Below are 19,185 nucleotides of genomic sequence, written 5' to 3'. Positions count from 1 at the left end.
TTCTGCTCACTCACCTGGTCGCACTTGCTCCAGGCCCCTTGGCTTTTACTGGAAGGTAATAAACATTTGAATTTAGGGTCTTTGTTCTGACTTTCTCTTCCTGGAACTAATTCCCCAAAATATCCACAAGGCTCAGACCTTTACCTCCTTCAATTTTTGCTCTAATGTCTTACTGAGATCTTCCCTTAATAATCTATTAAAAACGTTTTAAATTGCAAAAATATAACCCTATTTAATAGCACCCCAAACTTTCTGTCTTGTTTTGAAAATTACTTATATAGGAATATTACATAATTGACTGTGTTGTCATTAATATTTACTGTCCATCTCCTTTGACTGGAATGAAAGCCCCATGAAGGCAGGGATCTTTGACTCTTGGATCCTGATGTATCCCATGTAGCCACAATAGTGCCCAGAATGCAGTAGGCACTTACTGAGTATTTGTTAAGGAGGGAATAAATATACTACAGATGTCCTGTTCGTTTTTGGCATTCTGGCAAAGCTGTCTGCTCTCTTTACGTCCTCCTTTAAGCTGGTATTGCTCAGTGTACTAAAACATGATTGAAATAATAAATCACAATTTAGAAAGTTGTAACCTCAGGCTAGCCAAGTTTCCTGTGTAACCAGCTTCATTCCCTCACTTCTCAGAGTTAAGTGTCCCTTCAAATTTCACTGAGATACTTTGTTCACATGGCCAAGAGCTATTTTGGCCACCAACTTTGAATAACTAATCATTGATTTCAGCAATTTCAACATTTCACAAAGATTTCTCTGAGATAATCTCAACTCCCCATGCATAGTCACTGCCATTGCTGGTGAAATTATATTTACCTCCCAGCAAGGAAAGGAGATCATGTCATCCAACCTTTACGTCAGGGTTCCGGTACCCCCTTTCCCAATACTGTGACTGACCACAGACTCACCTGTCCTGGCAGGAAATGGCATGTGGTAAATCACTGTTCTTTACAGATAGATCCAAGCATCTAAAAATAAATTGAATAGTACATATCAGGATAGGAAGTAAGAAATATGGGTCGGTTCCTAAGCTGTATATTTTTTCTGAGGGAACTGGAACCGGAGACAGCGTATTACGCCCACCTGCTTCGGGCAGTCTCATATCCCTTCTCTGTACTGCATCCAGTGGCCTTGTCTCCTGCCTTTCCCGCCATGGCCCTGTCTGCAGTCTTTGCTCTCTTGCCCTCAACCTAACGGTGAAACATCCAGTTGATTTTAAAGCTCCGGTCTACATGGATTCGAAGAGCAATAAGACAGTCATCAGATCCCAGCTATGGGTGAATGCACTTTGTGTCTGAGTGACAGTGTAGCTCATGTGCCAATTTGGCTTTGTAGCTTTGGAGAACATCAGAAATGATACGTCTCTGTACATTTCTGTGGTCAGCACGGACTAAATCCCACAGAAATCTGGGTACGTCCCCTTTAAGAGGCGTGAAACCACGCGCTCTGCTCAGAGCTTCAGAGCCCCTTCACAGCGTCCCTCCGCCTTGGTGCTGAGGACAGTTCCCTGAGTCCTGTGGCGCTGAGAACTACATTACCCGGCAGGTACTGCGTCGGCCGCACTGGGCCAATGAAGGCTCAGCGGAGGCGTTTCCGTGCGAGAAGACGGCGTCTGGGCGGGCTTTCCGCTGTCTTCCTCCGGTGTTAATTTGCAAACTTGGATCTGTCCAGCGATCAGAACGTTCGGAGCGCTGGGCCCGCCTGAGGTAACCAGACCAGGAAAACGCTGTGCCCACTGCTCTGGGGCGAGTCTGTCGCTCAGTGGTACCCGGGTCCCCGCCCCGTTCCTCCCACAGGTTCCGGGTGTGGTGGCTGCGCTAAAGGGTCAGATTCAGGTAAATGCTGCCTCCCCCAGGCCCTCATCCAACTCTTTCCTATTCTGTGTTAAAATTTCATAGTTTAGGGGGTGGGGGAAGTACGAAAAGGGTAAAGGGGTCAAATGTAGGGTGACGGAAGGAGACTGGACTTTGGGTGGTGAGCATACAAGGGGAGTACACATGTCGTATTATAAAGTAGTGCACCTGAAATTTATGTTATTAACCATTGTTACGCCAATATATTTCATTAAGAAACATTTCTACGAAGAGTGTAAAGTGGATCAAATATATGGTGAGAGAAGACATTGTGTGGTGAGCACACAATGAAGTGTACAGATGCCGTATTATAAAGTTCGTACACCTTAAATTTATATAATGTTATTAACCAATGTGACTCCGATAGTTTTAAAAAAAGAAGCCACAGGCAATTAACTTCGCTATAACAATGCGTATGGTCCAATAAAAAAATTCATAGTTTTGTTCTTATGACTGTTCTCTTAATGTAAGTCTCATATTTATTTACCGCAACCCCCTCCACCCCCAAATTTGGGTTTTCTGAATTTCAAAATAGTGAAGAAAATTGCACAAAACTTACATGTATAGCTGAATAACCAGCTCTAAAATTAATATCTGTTTACTGCCCAGGTCAAGAAATGGGATATAAATAGGACCTCAGAAACCACCAGTGCAGTCCTTCCAAAACATTATCCCAGTCCCCAGAGTAAAGCTCTTTTCTGATGTTTCAGGTAAGCATTTCCTTGCTTTTTATGGTAGTTTTACCGACTATGCGGGAAATACTCAGATGAGCATAGTTTAGTTTCTCCTGTGTTCAACCTTTCTATGAATGGAATCATGATAAGGATTAGGATGTGTATTCATTTGTAGAATCTATTCTAATTTTACCCATGTCTTTCATGTCTGTGCCGTGTTCTATGAAATGTCTTTATATGTATTTTCTTGGTGAAGGCTTTTCTTTGTTTATGTTTTTGCCTATATTTTCTGTACTTATTACACATTGCTGCTGTAGCCATACCTGTCATGTGTTCTGGGGTATTTATAAGCACCCATTTGTCTATCCTATAAAATAAATTTTTTTCTAGAAGTAGTGAATGGTTTAAAGTTTATAATGCCAAACTGTTTTCCAAAATTTTACCAATCTATACACCCGCTAGTAGTTTACGATGTTTACTAATTTCTACAGTTTTGCTAACACTTGGGGGTGTCAACCTCACTAAGTTTTGCCAGTTGGATGGGTTTTATTTTAACTTGCATTTTTAGAAAGTGTTGTTTGTTTGCATCTGGAATTCTTGTGTACGCACAAGAGTTTTTCACTCTTTTTTTGAGTTGATTTTTTTCTCATTAACTTGTAGGATAATTTATTAACTTTTTAAACCATTTACTTATTTGTATGCTAATTTTAACAGTTATAGAAGGCTCAAAATTTTTTTCAACTATGTGGCTTGTCATTTCAATTTTTATGATAAATTATGATAATAGGAGTCCTTTATTTTAATGTAGTTGGATTTATTATGTCTTTATTGCAGTGCTTTTTATTTTGAGAAATCTATACTACATATGTCACACATGTTTTCTGTTAACTTGTAAGAGATAATTTTTGCTTTCCCAATTTAGCCTATTCAGCTGAAATTACTCTTTGTGCATCAACTGGAGGCCTAAATTTATATTTTGCTGTTTGGATAGTCTATTGCCTCAGAACAATTTAATTAAAAGCTGCCATTTCTGATGCTCTATATCACCCCTGCAGCCATAAATCAAGATCCATAGAGACATGATGCATTTCATAAGCTCTGTAGTCTCTACCATTAGCTTTTTGTTGTTGCTGTTGTTTCAGGTGTACAAAGCAGCATAATAGTTAGACATTTACAACCCTCACAAAGTGATACCCCCCTCCCCCCCAATCTGCTTCTCCTCTGACATCTTATATAGCTGTTACAATACCAGGTTAGGAAAGTTTTCTGTCATTTCTTCAAATAGGCTTTCAATCCCATGCTTCAATCTCTTTTTCTGGTACCCCTATGATGCAAATGTTGGTGCACTTGATGTTGTGCCAGAGGTCCCTTAAACTCTCCTCACTTTTTAAAATTCTTTTTTCTTTTTGCCATTCCAATTGTGTGTTTTCTGCTAACTTGTCTTCCAGATCGCTGGTTCAATCCTCTGTTTCATTTAATCTGATATTGATTCCCTCTAATGTGTTCTTTATTTCAGGTATTATATTCTTTATTTTTGAGTGGTTCTTTTTTATGTTTACTCTGTCTTTGTTGAAGTTCTCACTGAGTTCATGTATTCCTCCCCTAAGTTCATTGATAATCTTTTTAACCATTGTTTTGAACTTTGTATTGTACCTGGTAGATTGTATCCATTTCATTTGGTTCTTTTTCTGGGTTTTGTCTTGTTTGTTCACTTGGGACATGTTTCTTTGTCTCCTCATTTTGGCTATCTCCTTGTGTTTGCTTCTATGTACTATGTAGATCTGCTATGTCCCTTGGTCTTAGTAGAGTGGCCTTATGTAAGAGGTGTCCTGTGGGGCCCAGTGGTGCAGTCTCCCTGGTCACCTGAGCCAGGTGCTCTAGGGGTGTGGCTTGTGTGTGCCCTGCTGTTGTAGTTGAATCTAGGTTGCTGTTGATCCTCAGTCTGACTGACTGTGGGGGCTGGCCCCATGGAGTGAGAGTCCACTGGAGTGGGACACTGGTGCCAGCCAAGTGAGCTCTTCACGTGTACATTTGGGGAGCTGGTTGGGTGGTGCTCTGAAGCCAACTACCAGGTGTGTTGGTTCTGGAGCCTCTTGTGAGGAACTCTGGTGCAGGCCCAGGTCAGCTGTCATTTGTGTCTGGCTTGGGGCCACCTGTTGGCATCTACAAAGTGATCTGTGGTTAATTGCCACTTGTGCTGGCCTTGGAGAGACTATGCTGTGAACCAAGGCCTACTGCCACTAGTGCCAGGCTTGGGAGCCTTTGGTGGGCACCACAAGGTATGCTGAGGTCGGCCGCCACTTGTGCCAGGCTTGTGGCCACTTAGTTGAAGCTACGTTCCAGGCCAAGAATGGCCACCACTTATGTAAGGCTTGGGTCCTCTTGACGGGAGGTACAATGCAAGTTGAGACTGGTTGCCACTTGTGTTGGGCTTATCCCCACTTAGCAAGAGGTACAGGGCCTGCCACAACTTGTTTGGGGTTTGTGGACTTTTGAGAGATTTTAGGAAAGTCCGTAGCATGGGGTGAAGCAGGCCACTTGTGTGGAAGAGCTGCTGGAAGTGGCTCGGGCCAGGCCTATGAGTTAGGTTCAGGGTGGTGAAAGGTTTTAGCCAGGTTAATGGAGAGCGAGGATTTGGTGCCTTCTCCCTATATGGGTAGTGCTACTTGCCAGTACTTCGGTTCTAGGAGTGAGCTGCTTCTCCTGCCCTCACCCTGAAGCTAGTAAATTCAGTTCCTCCCTCCACGGGAGCCCAGAGCTCGTGAGTCCATATGTGGACCCCTCAAGAGGAACACCTGGGACTCCAGCCTCTCTCCATCTCACACAGAGCCATCCACTTTGGGTTCACAGCCAGATATTGTGGTGGCCTCTCTTGCCAGCACTGGTACCCAAGGCTGTGATCCCTCAGGGGGAACCTCTGCAGTCAAGATATCCCTCCTGATTTTTTTTTAAATTAAAGTTTATTGGGGTGACAATTGTTAATAAAGTTACATAGATTTCAGGTGTACAATTCTGTATTACATTATCTGTATCTCACATTGTGTTCACCACCCAGAGTCAGTTCTTTCCATCACCATATATTAGACCCCGTTTACCCTCTTATAGAGCCCCCCACCCCGTTACCCTCTGATAACCCCTAAAATAAGGTCTATGTCTATGAGTTTTGTTTCTTCATTTGTTTGTCTTGTTCTTTTGTTCTTTTCAGTTTCATGTACCACATATCAGTGAAATCATATGGTTCTCTACTTTTTCTGTCTGACTTATTTCACTTAGCATTATACTATCAAGATCCATCCATGTTGTCACAAATGGTCCTATTTCATCTTTTCTTACCACCGAATAGTATTCCATTGTGTATATATACCACAACTTCCTTATCCATTCATCTATTGAAGGCCATTTTGGTTGTTTCCATGTCTTGGCCACCGTAAATAAAGCTGCAATGATATTGGAGCACACATGTCTTTATGGATAAATATTTTCAAGATTTTTTTGGTAGATACCCAGGAGAGGGATTGCTGGATCATATGGTAATTCTATTCTTAATTTTTTGAGGAACCTCCACACTGCCTTCCATAACGGAAGTCTGCATTCCCACCAACAGTGTATGAGGGTTCCTTTTTCTCCACAGCCTCTCCAACACTTGTTACTATTTGTCTTGTTGATGATAGCCATTCTGACTGGTGTGAGGTGATATCTCATTGTGGTTTTTATTTGCATTTCTCTGATGATTAGTGATGTTGAGCATTTTTTCATATGTCTACCATTTGTATGTCCTCTTTGGAGAAATGTCTCTTCAGGTCCTCTGCCCATGTTTTCAATTAGGTTGTTTGTTTTTTTGTTGTTGAGTTGTATGAGTTCCTTCTATATTTTGGATGTTATCCTCTTACTGGAGGCGTTGTTTACACAGATCTTCTCCCATTCAGTTGGTGGCCTCTTTATTTTGTCAATAGTTTATTTTGCTGTGCAGACGCTTTTAAGTTTGATAATAGTCCCATTTGTTTATTTTAGCTTTTACTTCCCTTGCCTTTGGAGTTGAATTCATAAAATGCTCTTTGAACCCAAGGTCCATAGTTTAGTGCCTATATTTTCTTTTATGCAGTTTATTGTTTCAGGTCTTATGCTTAGGTCTTTGATCCATTTTGAATTAATTTTGGTACATGGTGACAGATAGCAGTCCAATTTCATTCTTTTGCACATGGCTTTCCAATTCTCCCAGCACCATTTCTTGAAGAGGCTGTCTTTTCTCCATTGTATGTTCTTTACTTCTTTGTCAAAAATTGTCTGTCCATATTTATGGGGGTTTATTTCTGGGTTCTCAATTCTATTCCATTGATCTACATATCTGTTTTTCTGCCAATACCATGCTGTTTTGATGATTGTTGCCCTGTAGTACAAGCTGAAGTCAGGGAGTGTGATACCTCCAGCATTGTTCTTTTTTCTTAGGATTGCTTTGGCTATTCGGAGTCTTTTATGGTTCCGTACAAATCTGATGGTTTTTTGTTCTATTTCTTTAAAAAATGCCATTGGGATTTTGATGGGGATTGCATGAAATCTGTATATTGCTTTGGGTAATATGGTCATTGTAACTATGTTGATTCTTCCAATCCATGAGCATGGAATGTTTTTCCATTTCCTTGTGTCTTTTTAAATTTCTTTTAAAAATGTCTTTTTGTTTTCAGCATATAGGTCTTTCACATCCTTGATTAAGTTTATTCCTAGATATTTTATTCTTTTTGTTGCAATTGCAAAAGAAATTGTGTTTTTTTTTTTTATTTCTTTTTCTGAGATTTCATTGCTAGTATATAGGAATGCAATGGACTTTTGTACATTGATTTTGTAGCCAGCAACTTTATTGTATTCATTGATTGTTTCTAGTAGCTTTTTGGTGGAGTCTTTAGGGTTTTCTATGTAAGCATCATGTCATTTGCAAAGAGTGACAATTTAACTTCTTCATTCACAATTTGGATGCCTTTTATTTCTTTGTCTTGCCAGATTGCTCTGGCGAGGACTTCCAACACTATGTTGAAAAGCAGAGGTGATAGGGAACAGCCCTGTCGTGTTCCTGAATGTAGAGCAAAAGGCTTCAGTTTTTCACCGTTAATTATGAGATTAGCTGAGGGTTTGTCATATATGGCCTTTATTATGTTAAGGTATTTTCTTTCTATACCTGTTTTATTTAGTGTTCTAATCATAAATGGATGTTGTATCTTGTCAAATGCTTTTTCTTCATCAATTAATATAATCATATGATTTTTGTCCTTTATTTTGTTTATGTGGTGTATCACATTGATGGATTGTGTATGTTGAGCCATCCTTGTGCCCCGGGATGAACCCCATTTGGTTGTGATGAATAATGTTTTTAATGCATTGTTGCATTTAATTTGGTAGAATTTTGTTTAGGATTTTTGCATATTTATTCGTCAGAGATATTGGTCTGTAGTTTTCTTTTTTTGTGTTATCCTTACCAGGTTTTGGTTTCAGGGTAATTTTGGCCTCATCAAACGAGTTAGGGAGTATTGTCTTTTTTTCAGTTTTTTGGAAGAGTTTGAATAGGACAGGTATTAGATCCTCTTTGAAGGTTTTGTAGAATTCACTAGTGAAGCCATCTGGTCCCGGACTTTTGCTTTTGGGAAGGTTTTGGATTACTGATTCAATTTCCTTACTGGTGATCGGTCTATTTAGATTTTCAGTTCTTTGTGATTCAGCCTAGGAAGGCTATATATTTCTAAAAACCTGTCAATTTCTTCTAGGTTATTGAATTTGGTGGCATATAGTCCTTCATAGTATTCTTGGATGTACCTTATGTTTCTGTGGCATCCGTGATAACTTCCCCTCTTTCATTTCTGATTTTGTTTATTAGTGTCTTTTCTCTTTTTATCTTAGTGAGTCTAGCCAAGGGTTTGTCAATTTTATTAATCTTTTCAAAGAAGCAGCTCTTTGTCACATTAATTTTTTCTATTGTCTTTTTGTTCTCTATTTCATTTAGTTCAGCTCAGATTTTTATTATTTCTTTTCTTCTGCTGATCTTGGGTTTCATTTGTTCTTCTTTTTCTAGTTCTTTAAGGTGAAACGTGAAGTTATTTCTGTGGAATTTTTCTTGTTTCTTGAGATAAGCCTGTAATGATATAAATTTCCTTCTCAAAACTGCTTTCCCTGCATCCTCAAAATTTTGGTAGGATGTATTTTCATTCTCATTTGTTTCTATGTATCTTTTGATCTCTCCTCTAATTTCTTCTTTGACCCGGTTGTTCTTGAAAAGTATGTTGTTTAATGTCCATGTATTTGTGGTTTTTTCTGCTTTCTTTTTGCAGTTGATATCCAATTTCAAAGCCTTGTGAGCAGAGAATACGCATGGTATGATTTCAATCTTCTTAAAGTTGCTGAGGCTAGTTTTATGTCCTAATATATGGTCTATCCTTGAGAACGTTCCATGTACACTACAAAAAAATATAGTCTGATGTTTTAGGGTGAAATGCTCTACAAATGTCAATTATGTTCATTTCATGTAATGTGTCATTTAGGGCTGCTATTTATTTATTTATTTATTTATTTTGTTTGGAGTATCTATCCATAGGTGTCAATGGTGTATTTAGGTCCACTAGTATAATTGTGTTTTGGTCAATTTCTCCCTTTAGTTCTGTTAGTAGTTACTTGGTATATTTTGGTGCTCCCTGACTGGGGGCATAAATATTGATGACTGTTATGTCTTTTTGTTGTAATAATGAAATGTCTTTTTATCATAATGAAATGTCCATCTTTGTCTTTTGTTACCTTTTTTATCCTGAAGTCTGTTTCATCTGATATCAGTATGGCTAACTTGATTTTCTCTGGATACCATTGTAGCTGAGATGTGTCTCTTGGAGACAGCATGTGGTTGGGTTTAGTTTTTTTGATCCAACCTGCTGCTCTTTGCCTTTTTATTGGTGATTTCAGTCCATTTACATTTAGGGTAATTATTGATATGTGAGGATTTCCTATCATTTTATCTTTGGTTTTCTGGTACGACTTTGTCTCCATTGTTTCTTTGTCTTTTTATTGTTGTCTATTATTTCTGTGTGGTGGTATTCTATGATTTTTCCCTCTGTTTCTTATTTTATTACATTATATATTTCATTTCTGGATTTTTTTTTTTTTTAGTGGTTACCATTAAGTTTATGTAAAAGAAAGCTTCATATTTAGAGTATTCCATTTTCTTCAGCACGCTTACTTTCTCCATTCCCATATTCTGGTTCAGGCCTTTACTCTCCACCTTTTTATGTTTTGGTTGTAACAAATTATCCCTGTTTATTGCTGCTCGAATAGCCTCCTGCAGTATTTCTTGTAGTGAAGGTTGTGTGTTAGAAAATTCCCTCAGCTTCACATCCTTTCTTAAGTTTATTCTTAGGTATTTTATTCTTTTTGTTGGGGTTGTAAATGGAATTGTTTTCTTTCTGATATCTTGTTGTTAATATATAGGAATACTATAGGTTTTCATGTCTGCGATTTTATTCTGGAAAGGTCTTTATTCCTCCTTCATATCTAAAGGATATCTTTGCCTCATATATTATTCTTGGCTCATAATTTCTCTCTTTCAATAGTTTGAATATTTGATTGCACTCCCTCCTGGCTTGTAGAGTTTCTGCTGAAAAATCTGATGATAATCTAATGGGCTTTCCTTTGTAGGTTACCGTCTTCCTTTTCCTGACTGCCTTGAGGATTCTTTCTTTGTTGTTACTTTTTGACAGATTCAATAAAATGTGCTTTGGAGAAGACCTGTTGGGGTTGAGGTAATTAGGTGTTCTATTTGCTCCTTGGATTTGAGGATCCAGTTCTTTCCACAAGCTTGGGAAGTTCTCATCGACTAGTTATTTGAATATACTGTCTGTTCCCTTCTCTCTTTCTTCTCCTTCTTATATGCCCATTATTCTTATACTGCTCTTTCTGATGGAGTCAGAAAGTTCTTGTAGAGTTCTTTCATTTCTTTTAAGTCTCAAGTCTCTTTCTTCTTCCAGCCATGTTATATCCAGATTTCTATCTTTGATGTTACTGATTCTTTCCTCCATCTGGTCAACTCTACTACCTAAGCTGGCTATTTCATTCTTCATTTCTTTTATTGAGTTCTTAATCTCCATTAATTCTATTTGGTTCTTTTTTTTAAATTTCAGTCTCTTTGGTAAAATGTTCTTTTTGTTCTTTGATTTTGTTTCTGAGTTCATTAAACTACTTGTCTGTGTTTTCTTGCATCTAGTTGAGTTTTTTCAGAACTGCAATCTTGAATTCTCTGTCATTTAAATCACATATTTCCATATCTTTAAATTCATTTTCTGTAGACTTTCATTTTCTTTCTGAGCTGTCTTGTTGCCTTGGTTATTCATGGCAATCAATGATTTATTATTTCTCTTCCTAGACATCTACAGGAGTGGGTTCTGCAACAGGTTGATAGGAAGAGTTCTTTCTTTTGTTTTCCAGTAGGTGTTGGGAGAATGTTTTATTTTCTCTCTGACTGCAGCCTTTTATTCTCTCTCAGACTGTAGTGTTATGTTTTCTCTGCACTATTCTGGTTTCTTACACAATGGGGGGGATTCCCTGGACGGCAGGCTTCTCCTCTGTAAACTGTGCGTCTGGGTCATAGGGCGCCACCTCTGTGGGGGGATGTGGAGAGCTTTTGAAGTTCCAAAGCTCTTCCTGCACCAAATTCAGAGCCCGTGTGTTTCAGCAGTTCTGTTTACTCCTGCAGGGATCCGCCCAGATAGGTGGGGTCAGGGGCGGGGTGAGTTGTGAGAGGTGGTCCAGAGCAATGGCGGCGACCACCACCACAGCCAGTCCTGTTTCCACGGCTCCCTCCCTTTTGCCGGAACTAGTTGGGTTGCGAGTTGTATCTGCAGACCACAGTTCTTAGAACTGCAAATATTCTGTTCTTTTGATCTGACACCGCTACTATTCTGCTTCTAGCACTGGGCAGGTGGGGCTGGGGCGAGCTCTGGTAGGGTAGGGAGGGGGCGGCTTGTCTCAGTGCCTAAGGCTTCCGTTCTCTGCTTGGCAGTTAGGGCTTAAACCACCGTTTTCAGCCTTCTTCCCTCAGTCTTTGCTCCGAGGTCTCTGCCATGAGCGTTGGGTTCAGCCGTGTTATATGCTGCCCCCTCAGCCCTGTGGGCCATAAGTGGAGCCCTAGCAGTCTGAGCTCTTCCCTCTCCCGCAGCTGCGGTAGTTCCGGGAAGCGGCGAGCTCGGAGCACTGAGCTAGGTCTGCGTCCTGCGCCTGCGCGGCTCCGTCTCCGCACTTCTCCCTTCCCTCCTCCCCTGCTCATGCAATTTGCCCACCTTTAGGTGAATTCAGTAGTGAGCCTTTTCGTCTTGCCTGTCTGCTGTGCAGGGAGTCCTTTGTGGAGTTATAGTTGTTCAATTTGTTGTAAATTCTAGGGGATATTTCAAGAGGCTCACCTCACGCCGCCATTTTTATGAACGCTTCACATCCTTTCTTAAGTTTATTCCTAGGTATTTTATTCTTTTTGTTGGGGTTGTAAATGGAATTGTTTTCTTTTCTTTCTGATATCTTGTTGTTAGTATATAGGGATACTACAGGTTTTCATGTCTGCAATTTTACTGTATTTGTTTATTCTTTCTTCTAGTTTATTGGTAGAGTCTTTAGGGTTTCCTATATAAAGAGTCATGTCTTTCTGCAAATAATTTAGTCATTCCTTTCTCTTGCCTGATTGCCATGGCTAGGACTTCCAGGGATATGTTGAATGAAAGTGGTGAGAGTGGGCATCCTTGTCTTGTTCCTGATCTTAGAGGAAAGCTTTTAGTTTCTCACCATTGAGTCTGATACCAGCTGAGGGTTTGTCATATATGGCCTTTACAATGTTAAGGTACTTTCTTTCTGTATTCATTGAATTGAATGTTTTGATGCATCTTGTCAAATGCTTTTCTGCAGCTATTGATATGATCATATGATTTTTATCCTTTATTTTTTTAATGGGGTATATCACATCCATTGATTTGCATATTTTGAACCATGCTTACACCCCTGGAATGAGCGCCAGCAATGGCATCACCATTGGGTTGTTTACAGCTTCCTAGCCAGCTCTAGGGTCTCTGACATGACGGGCAGGGAGGAAGGGACAGGGAGGTAAAGTGCAGCCCAACTTCTCTTCCCCTCCTGTGTTTGCTAGAGCCATGGTGGCCAGTGAACTGCATCTGCAGCCACCATTGGTCCAATGACTCCTCCTTCTCTTCTGGCTGAGTGGGGGTCCTGCCACACTATACTAGGTTTGTGACTGCTACTACTAAGCACACCAACTATGACCCCTATGGAGGGGCTTTGCACTTGGTTTCAAGGCACAAGTCCATAAACATTTTTTCCTCTCTTTTACATGCTTTATTTTTCTCTTCACCTAAAATACTAAGTGTTTCAATCACTTATCTTTGTTTTTTTGTCTGTGGCCATGATGAAAGTGAAAGTAACAAAGCTCTGATCCTCCCTTAGGTCCCGCTTTCAGCAGAAGCACTTATGGACTCTCCACAGGTGCATATCAGGTGTCCTGGAACTCGTTTGCTGCATCTCTCCCTGCCGTTGGTGTCTGGCAACCCCAGAGCAATCCTAAACCCAGGTTTCTAAGTCCAGGCCAGAGATTAAGAGACTCCCATTTTGGCACACAATTGCATGAGGTGTGAAACATTGGCTGTGGTACAGGGTTCAGTATGTACACATGTTTAGAGATGAGACTGAGATGGGAGTGTTTGTTATAAGTAATTGTAAGGTCTCTCTATGTCTGGTGGGCTGAAGTCTTGCCTAGAGAGGCAGCATGAGAGTGACGGCAGCCATGGACTTGTTGGAGCAGAGGAGAAAAGTGATGTGTCTTAACGGGCTACCCCTGGCTGGAGAGTACAGAATACACTAGGGTAGACAGGAGGAATAGTTGTCATTTGGATTTGTTTTTAAAGTTGACCTGATCCCATTTTATAATGTTGAGGGTGACAGAGAAGTCACAGATCACTGGGAGGATGCAAAGTGCCTTCAACTATGGTGACAAAGTTAGTGGTAGCAGTACTTTTCAGTGAGAATATTAGGAATTAGTTCTTGGCCATGTTGAATCTCAGATGTTCCAGACACTCCCAAGTACAGGTGACGAGTCGACAGCTGCACATGAGAACCCAGAGTGCTGGGCAGGGCCTCAGGATGGAGACACCCAACATGTATCATCCAAGTCATGGTGCCACTGTCATTAGAGAACAAAGGAGGACGGTCATTTGCTTAAGGAACTGATGAGGGTGAGGGTGTTAGGTGTCACAAAGACAGACAAGGGAGACTAGTAGTCATCAGGGGGAAGGTATGGCGAGGGGAAGTCTAGCAGGTGGCCCAGGTTTTCATGGGGAAATGGAGATGATAGTGAAGTCGGGCTGGTGCTTCTAATTCCTATGCTCCACTGGGTTGTGTGGTGGGTCTTGTTGTTAGAATGTCAGAGGAGCTTACCTCAGGTGTGTCAAGTGGGTACAGATTTGAATGGGTGTCACATGCCCAAAGATTGTAACTGCTGAAGAGACATGAGGAGGCTGTGTGGTTCTGCACATTGCAGATGGTTCCAAGTGACTAAGGTTAAAGCTGGAGGTTTGGAATAAATGGGACCCTGTTGCATTTGCCAAGCACTTTCTGGATGTCATGTCCAGAAGGGTATGTGAGGAGGCCAGAGAACTGCTAAATTTGTAGGTCAGGTTCGTGATGGCAGTCCAGCACATGACGGACATGTGGGAAAGGAATGTGAACTACCAGCCCCAGGGCTGTGGTACTGGGAGCTGAAGAAATAAGGGTGGGTCCAATTTTGATTGTGTCCAGAAGGCATGATTCTAGGGCCTCTCAGCCTGTTGTCTTGCAGGAGAGGGACGGGGGCCCTGCGTCTCAGGCCCAGAGCTTGGAGAGTATCTGTCTGGCTACCTTTTGCTGCGGGCTGGACCCAGTGATTAAGAAATAAATGTGAGTAGGTATGGGTTCCTGGGGCAAGAGGCTGCTTATGGACACAATTGTCCCCATCATCACAGGGCTTGTGACCTTTGAGGACGTGGCTGTGTACTTCTCCCAGGAGGAGTGGAGACTTCTAGACGAGGCTCAGAGACTCCTGTATCGCGTTGTGATGCTGGAGGTGTTTGCACTTGTTGTGTCGTTGGGTAAGGCCCTTACCCCCATGCCCTGGCTGCTCTCTGCCCCTCCCATTTTTCCCAAGGGGCAGCTGTGTTGTTTTCACAGCTGGGCAACCTCCGGCTTCCCTGACTTAGGTACTAAGGCTGCTCATGTTTACTGCCTCCTGTCAGAAATAGACCTGGCACCAGCTGCCCTGAAGCTTTTCCAGTGAAGGCTTGTGTCAAGATACTTGGGGTTGGCCCTGTACATCCCAGCTACTTTGTCCACTCCCTGGCTCCCTGCTGCCTCTGCGCTCCAGGTTCTGCCCCCTTTTCGCTGACATTCTCTGGTTCCTGAGTGTACCAGGATTGGGAATTGCAAGGACCCAACATGGCACTGTCTAACTGGAGCTGAGAGAACCCTGGGTATATGACCAAATCCAGGCACAGCAAGGGGTGTTCAAAGTGGACCTGAACCTGGTGGTTGGCACCAGGGGGAGGATGTGATAGGCCTGGGTTCAGGTCATATCAGAAATATGCTCGGCCCAGCGACTACCTCATTTCTGTATCTTTTCTCCCCATTCTTGACACTTGGCCCTCTTGTCATTTCTACTGACTTCTGACTCAGGATTATCCTTCACCTCTCTCATTCCTCCCCTCACTGTCCGACCCTTAATGTGTCATCTTAGGGTCTGCACCTCTCCTTAAAATAGCCCTTGAACACCAGCGACTCAGTGGCAGTCAGGCTTTCCTGGGCCTGGACACAGTACCTACATACCACCCACGTGTACCTAGCAATATTGGCCCTGGTGAAAACCGTTCCCAGAGGCATGAGTTATGGACCTGTCTCCTTGTGTCTTTTGCCAGTGAGTGCCCCCATTCTATGACATTTAGAGGTCCAGTATTGCACAGAGCCCTTCCTCACCCTTCCCCCAGCTCCCTTGTTCTGGAAATCCCATGGATTTCCACCTTGGTTGTTGGACACATTTTGTGTCTTGGTTGTGATGGGGCTGCCGCCTCCTAACCCAGTTTACATGAAGTTGAGGGGCATTTCTCTGCTTTGAGGTATTGGTTTTGGAGTTGGATTGTCCTGGGCCACCTGTCTTGTTTTCAGGTAGTTGGCATGGAGCAGAGGATGAAGAGGTGCCTGAGCAGAATGTTTCTAAAGAAGTGTCACAGGGAAATACTGCACAGGCCTATCCCTGCTGGGAGGTGTGTGGCCTGGCCTTGGAAGGTGATTTGCATCTAGCTGCTGACCTGGGAGTATTCCCGGGGCAGAAACTGTCCAGGGCATGTGGGAAACGACACCAGCTCCAGAAGCAGCGCAGGAGAGGGAAACTCTGTAGCGGGAACATGTACCAGGCCTCCTGTTTGAGGAGCTGCACAGTCTACACATCAGAGAAGCCCTTCATGTGCTGGGAGGCGGGAAGGCCTTCCCCATTACCCTGGGCAAGCCACCAAAGGCCAGCACATGTGTTGAAACCTTTCACAGTGGACAGAGGAACTACAAGTGCAGTGACTGTGGCAAGGCCTTCTGCCGCAAATACAGACTGGCTCAGCACCAGCGGGTACACACGGGAGAGAGGCCATACGAGTGCAGCGAGTGTGGGAAAGCCTTCAGCTACAGACATATCCTTGTCCAGCACCAGCGCACCCACTCAGGAGAGAAGCCGTACACATGTGGCGAATGTGGCAAGGCCTTCAGCAACAAGCCCACACTTGTTCGACACCAGCGAATTCACACTGGAGAGAGGCCTTATCAGTGCAGCATGTGTGGGAAATTCTTTAGTCAAAGCTCCAGCCTTAGTGAACATCAGAGAATTCACAGTGGGTCACGGCCTTACAAATGCAGTGACTGTGGGAAATTCTTTACCTCTAACTCCAACCTTGTTAAACACCAGAGAGTCCACACGGGAACAAAGCCTTATGAGTGCAGTGAATGTGGGAAGTTTTTCAACCAAAGCCCCAGCCTCATTAAACACCTGCGAATTCACACTGGAAAGAGGCCTTACGAGTGCAGTGAGTGTGGGAAACTCTTTAGCCAAAGCTCTACCCTCATTAAGCACCATAGAGTCCACACAGGAGCCAGGCCTTATAAATGCAGTGACTGTGGGAGACTTTTTAGCCAAAGCTTTGGCCTCACTCAACACCGGAGAGTTCACACAGGCGAACGACCCTTCGAGTGCAGTGACTGTGAGGAATTCTTTAGCCAGAGCAGCCAACTCACTCAGTACCGCAGATGCAGGCCTCTCGAGTGCAGCAAGTGTGGGGGAGTCCTGAATCAGGGCTCTGCTGTGCTGGAACCCCAGAAGCTTCACAGCCCAGCAGGGCCTCAAGAATGAAGCAAGTGTGGGAAAGCCTGCAGCTGAAGGCCTCACCTCAGTCGACATGAGAAAGTTCACAGTGGGAAAAGGCCTCACAATGAGCTGTCCCTCTAATACATACAAGAGAACATTTGTCAGGGTGTCATCAGCTTGAAGTTGAATGCTCTTTCTGCACATCCAAGTGTGGACACAGCCTATGAGTGCCAGTTCAGAGGAAGTTCTTAAGGAGCTGTTACCCTTTCTAAGCTGCCCAGGCCCTTGCCACATTTATGTCCCTGACCCCACATGGTGCATCAGTCACCTCAGTGTGATCAGGGTAGGTGACCTCTGCTGTCCCATCCCCAGAACCTCTGGGCAGTGTCATGTCTCCCGTCTAACTGGGACATGGAGCGAACAAGGTCTGACCAAGCAGATGCTGGGGGCTTGCAGAGGTTCGTATATGTGATGGATTTTATTAGCTTCCAAGTCACTCTGCTTCAGTTTGCTCTGGCCTGTGTCATGACTAAGAAAAGTTAAGCCCCCTTTCATCTTGGGGGTTTCTTTCACCTGTGTAGTTAGGTTGAGAGGAGAATTGAACTCTTCCAGGATGAAGAGGTGAACAGCTTTTGTAGATGCCCCAAATTCTGTCTGCCTCAGTGGGCAGAGTATCAGAGCAAGGAATATTTTTGCTCCACTCTTTGCCTGGGATAGACTACAGGGCTCTGTGAGCTGTAGGTTAGGGTTTTTTCTTTAATGTGTCTGAGCCCAGTCCACAGCTCAGGGACGTGCACCACATATGGGGATCTGCTCCATTTCCCCCACTTGGGGCCAGAACACATCTTCAGTGGCAGCATTGGGCACCCCTGTGGAAGTACAGGGGCTGACAGATGGTTTGTTCCAGACTGGATGATAGATGGCAGTCGGCCCAGGCTTTTCTACCCAGTGAAATCAATAGGCAGGGAGCAAAAGCAGAGTGCTTACACCCTTCTCAAATTAGGGTTAGACAAAAAAATGATCGTCAGCTGGCCCCCACCCTCCACAATCCTTGATGTCAGGATTGTTTTGTGGGCCCCTGAGAAGAGGACAAACGTGAGGGATCGCCGGTGTTTTGAAGCAGCATACATAATTCCCTTTTATACCTGTGATTGTCATGCCCGTTTTGTAAAATTTTTACCCTAGGCATCAGGTAGGTGGGAACCATACTTAGTGAATTAACAGGGAGTGATAGACAGGAGAAAATGACAGGGGATGTTCCATTTCCAAAATTGCACCCACGAATGTTCCATTGGATGTTTAAGAGGTTTTTGCAGACATTGTGAGGACTTACAAAAAGCTCCATAGCATCTCCAGGCCTGCTGCACCTGCGTAGTGGGGGAAATGAGAATGATAATCCCACCCTGGAAGTCCCGGCAAAAGACATCTTTTATTCCTACTGGAGCAGAGCTCCATGGTTGAGAGGCTACATGGAGTTAACTACCAAATTCCGACTTTCCAAAAAGGGGATTCAGATTTTGCTGTGAACCCTTTTATTACAACTTTTTATTGGGTTATAAGAAAACAAGATATTTAAAATGTATAGTTTTGGTAAGTATTAGCACATGTAAACCATGAAACATCAAACCCACAACCGTTCATATTTATGTTGTGACCTCTGTCCCTGTATTCCCAGGTTTGGAATTGTGAATGTGTTTGCTCATATTTGTCTGTTTCTTCATGATACACATGTGAATAACTATTGATTTGTTTTTATTAATGAAATATATTGTACTGTTTATATATACCACCATTTCATGTAATTCTTAATGGGTGAATGTGATTTAGTGGTTTGTTTGCAGTTTCACAAGAAGCTTATTAAACTCACCATGAACGTGTATTCCTTACAGTATTTCTTTCACATGTGGCAGTGAAATCCTGAGTCACAGGGAAATGAAATGTTTACATGCTAAACTTTCTAAAATTGCTGTAGTCTTTTGAATTCCTGCCACTACACACTTTTTAAATAGAATAATAAAAAGGAAAAAACTGGGACAATACCAAATTGGTATCCAACACTAGGGCTTAATTGCACTTTCCTAATGATTTATGATGTTGAACATTTTTAATGTGCTTATTTGATGAAACTGTTCACAATATTTGGAGGGTGTTTTTATTTGTTTTTATAACTAAGAAAACAATGAAAGAAACAAATGTGAACTTCATTCTTTAACTTTGGTGAGGGAAATAAACATGTTTTTGAATACTGGAA

General features: G+C 42.5%; 1 protein-coding gene across 1 annotated transcript; it reads left to right on the top strand.

Moving 5' to 3' along the window:
• Nucleotides 1–1,613: 1,613 nt before the first annotated feature.
• LOC148757475 (uncharacterized) lies at nt 1,614–19,185 on the top strand. Its single transcript, XM_088800466.1, is given in 5 exon segments — nt 1,614–1,850; nt 2,478–2,578; nt 13,010–14,685; nt 15,752–16,099; nt 16,102–19,185. Coding segments are annotated over 3 exon segments (1,407 nt in total). The 5' UTR covers nt 1,614–1,850; nt 2,478–2,578; nt 13,010–14,504; the 3' UTR covers nt 16,980–19,185.

The sequence above is a fragment of the Rhinolophus sinicus genome, chromosome 8, assembly GCF_057876585.1.
Source record: "Rhinolophus sinicus isolate RSI-liver-muscle chromosome 8, RSI-T2T, whole genome shotgun sequence".
Lineage (NCBI taxonomy): Eukaryota > Metazoa > Chordata > Mammalia > Chiroptera > Rhinolophidae > Rhinolophus > Rhinolophus sinicus.
The sequence above is the reverse complement of the archived record's forward strand: the minus strand, read 5'-3'. Positions and strand labels throughout refer to the sequence as shown.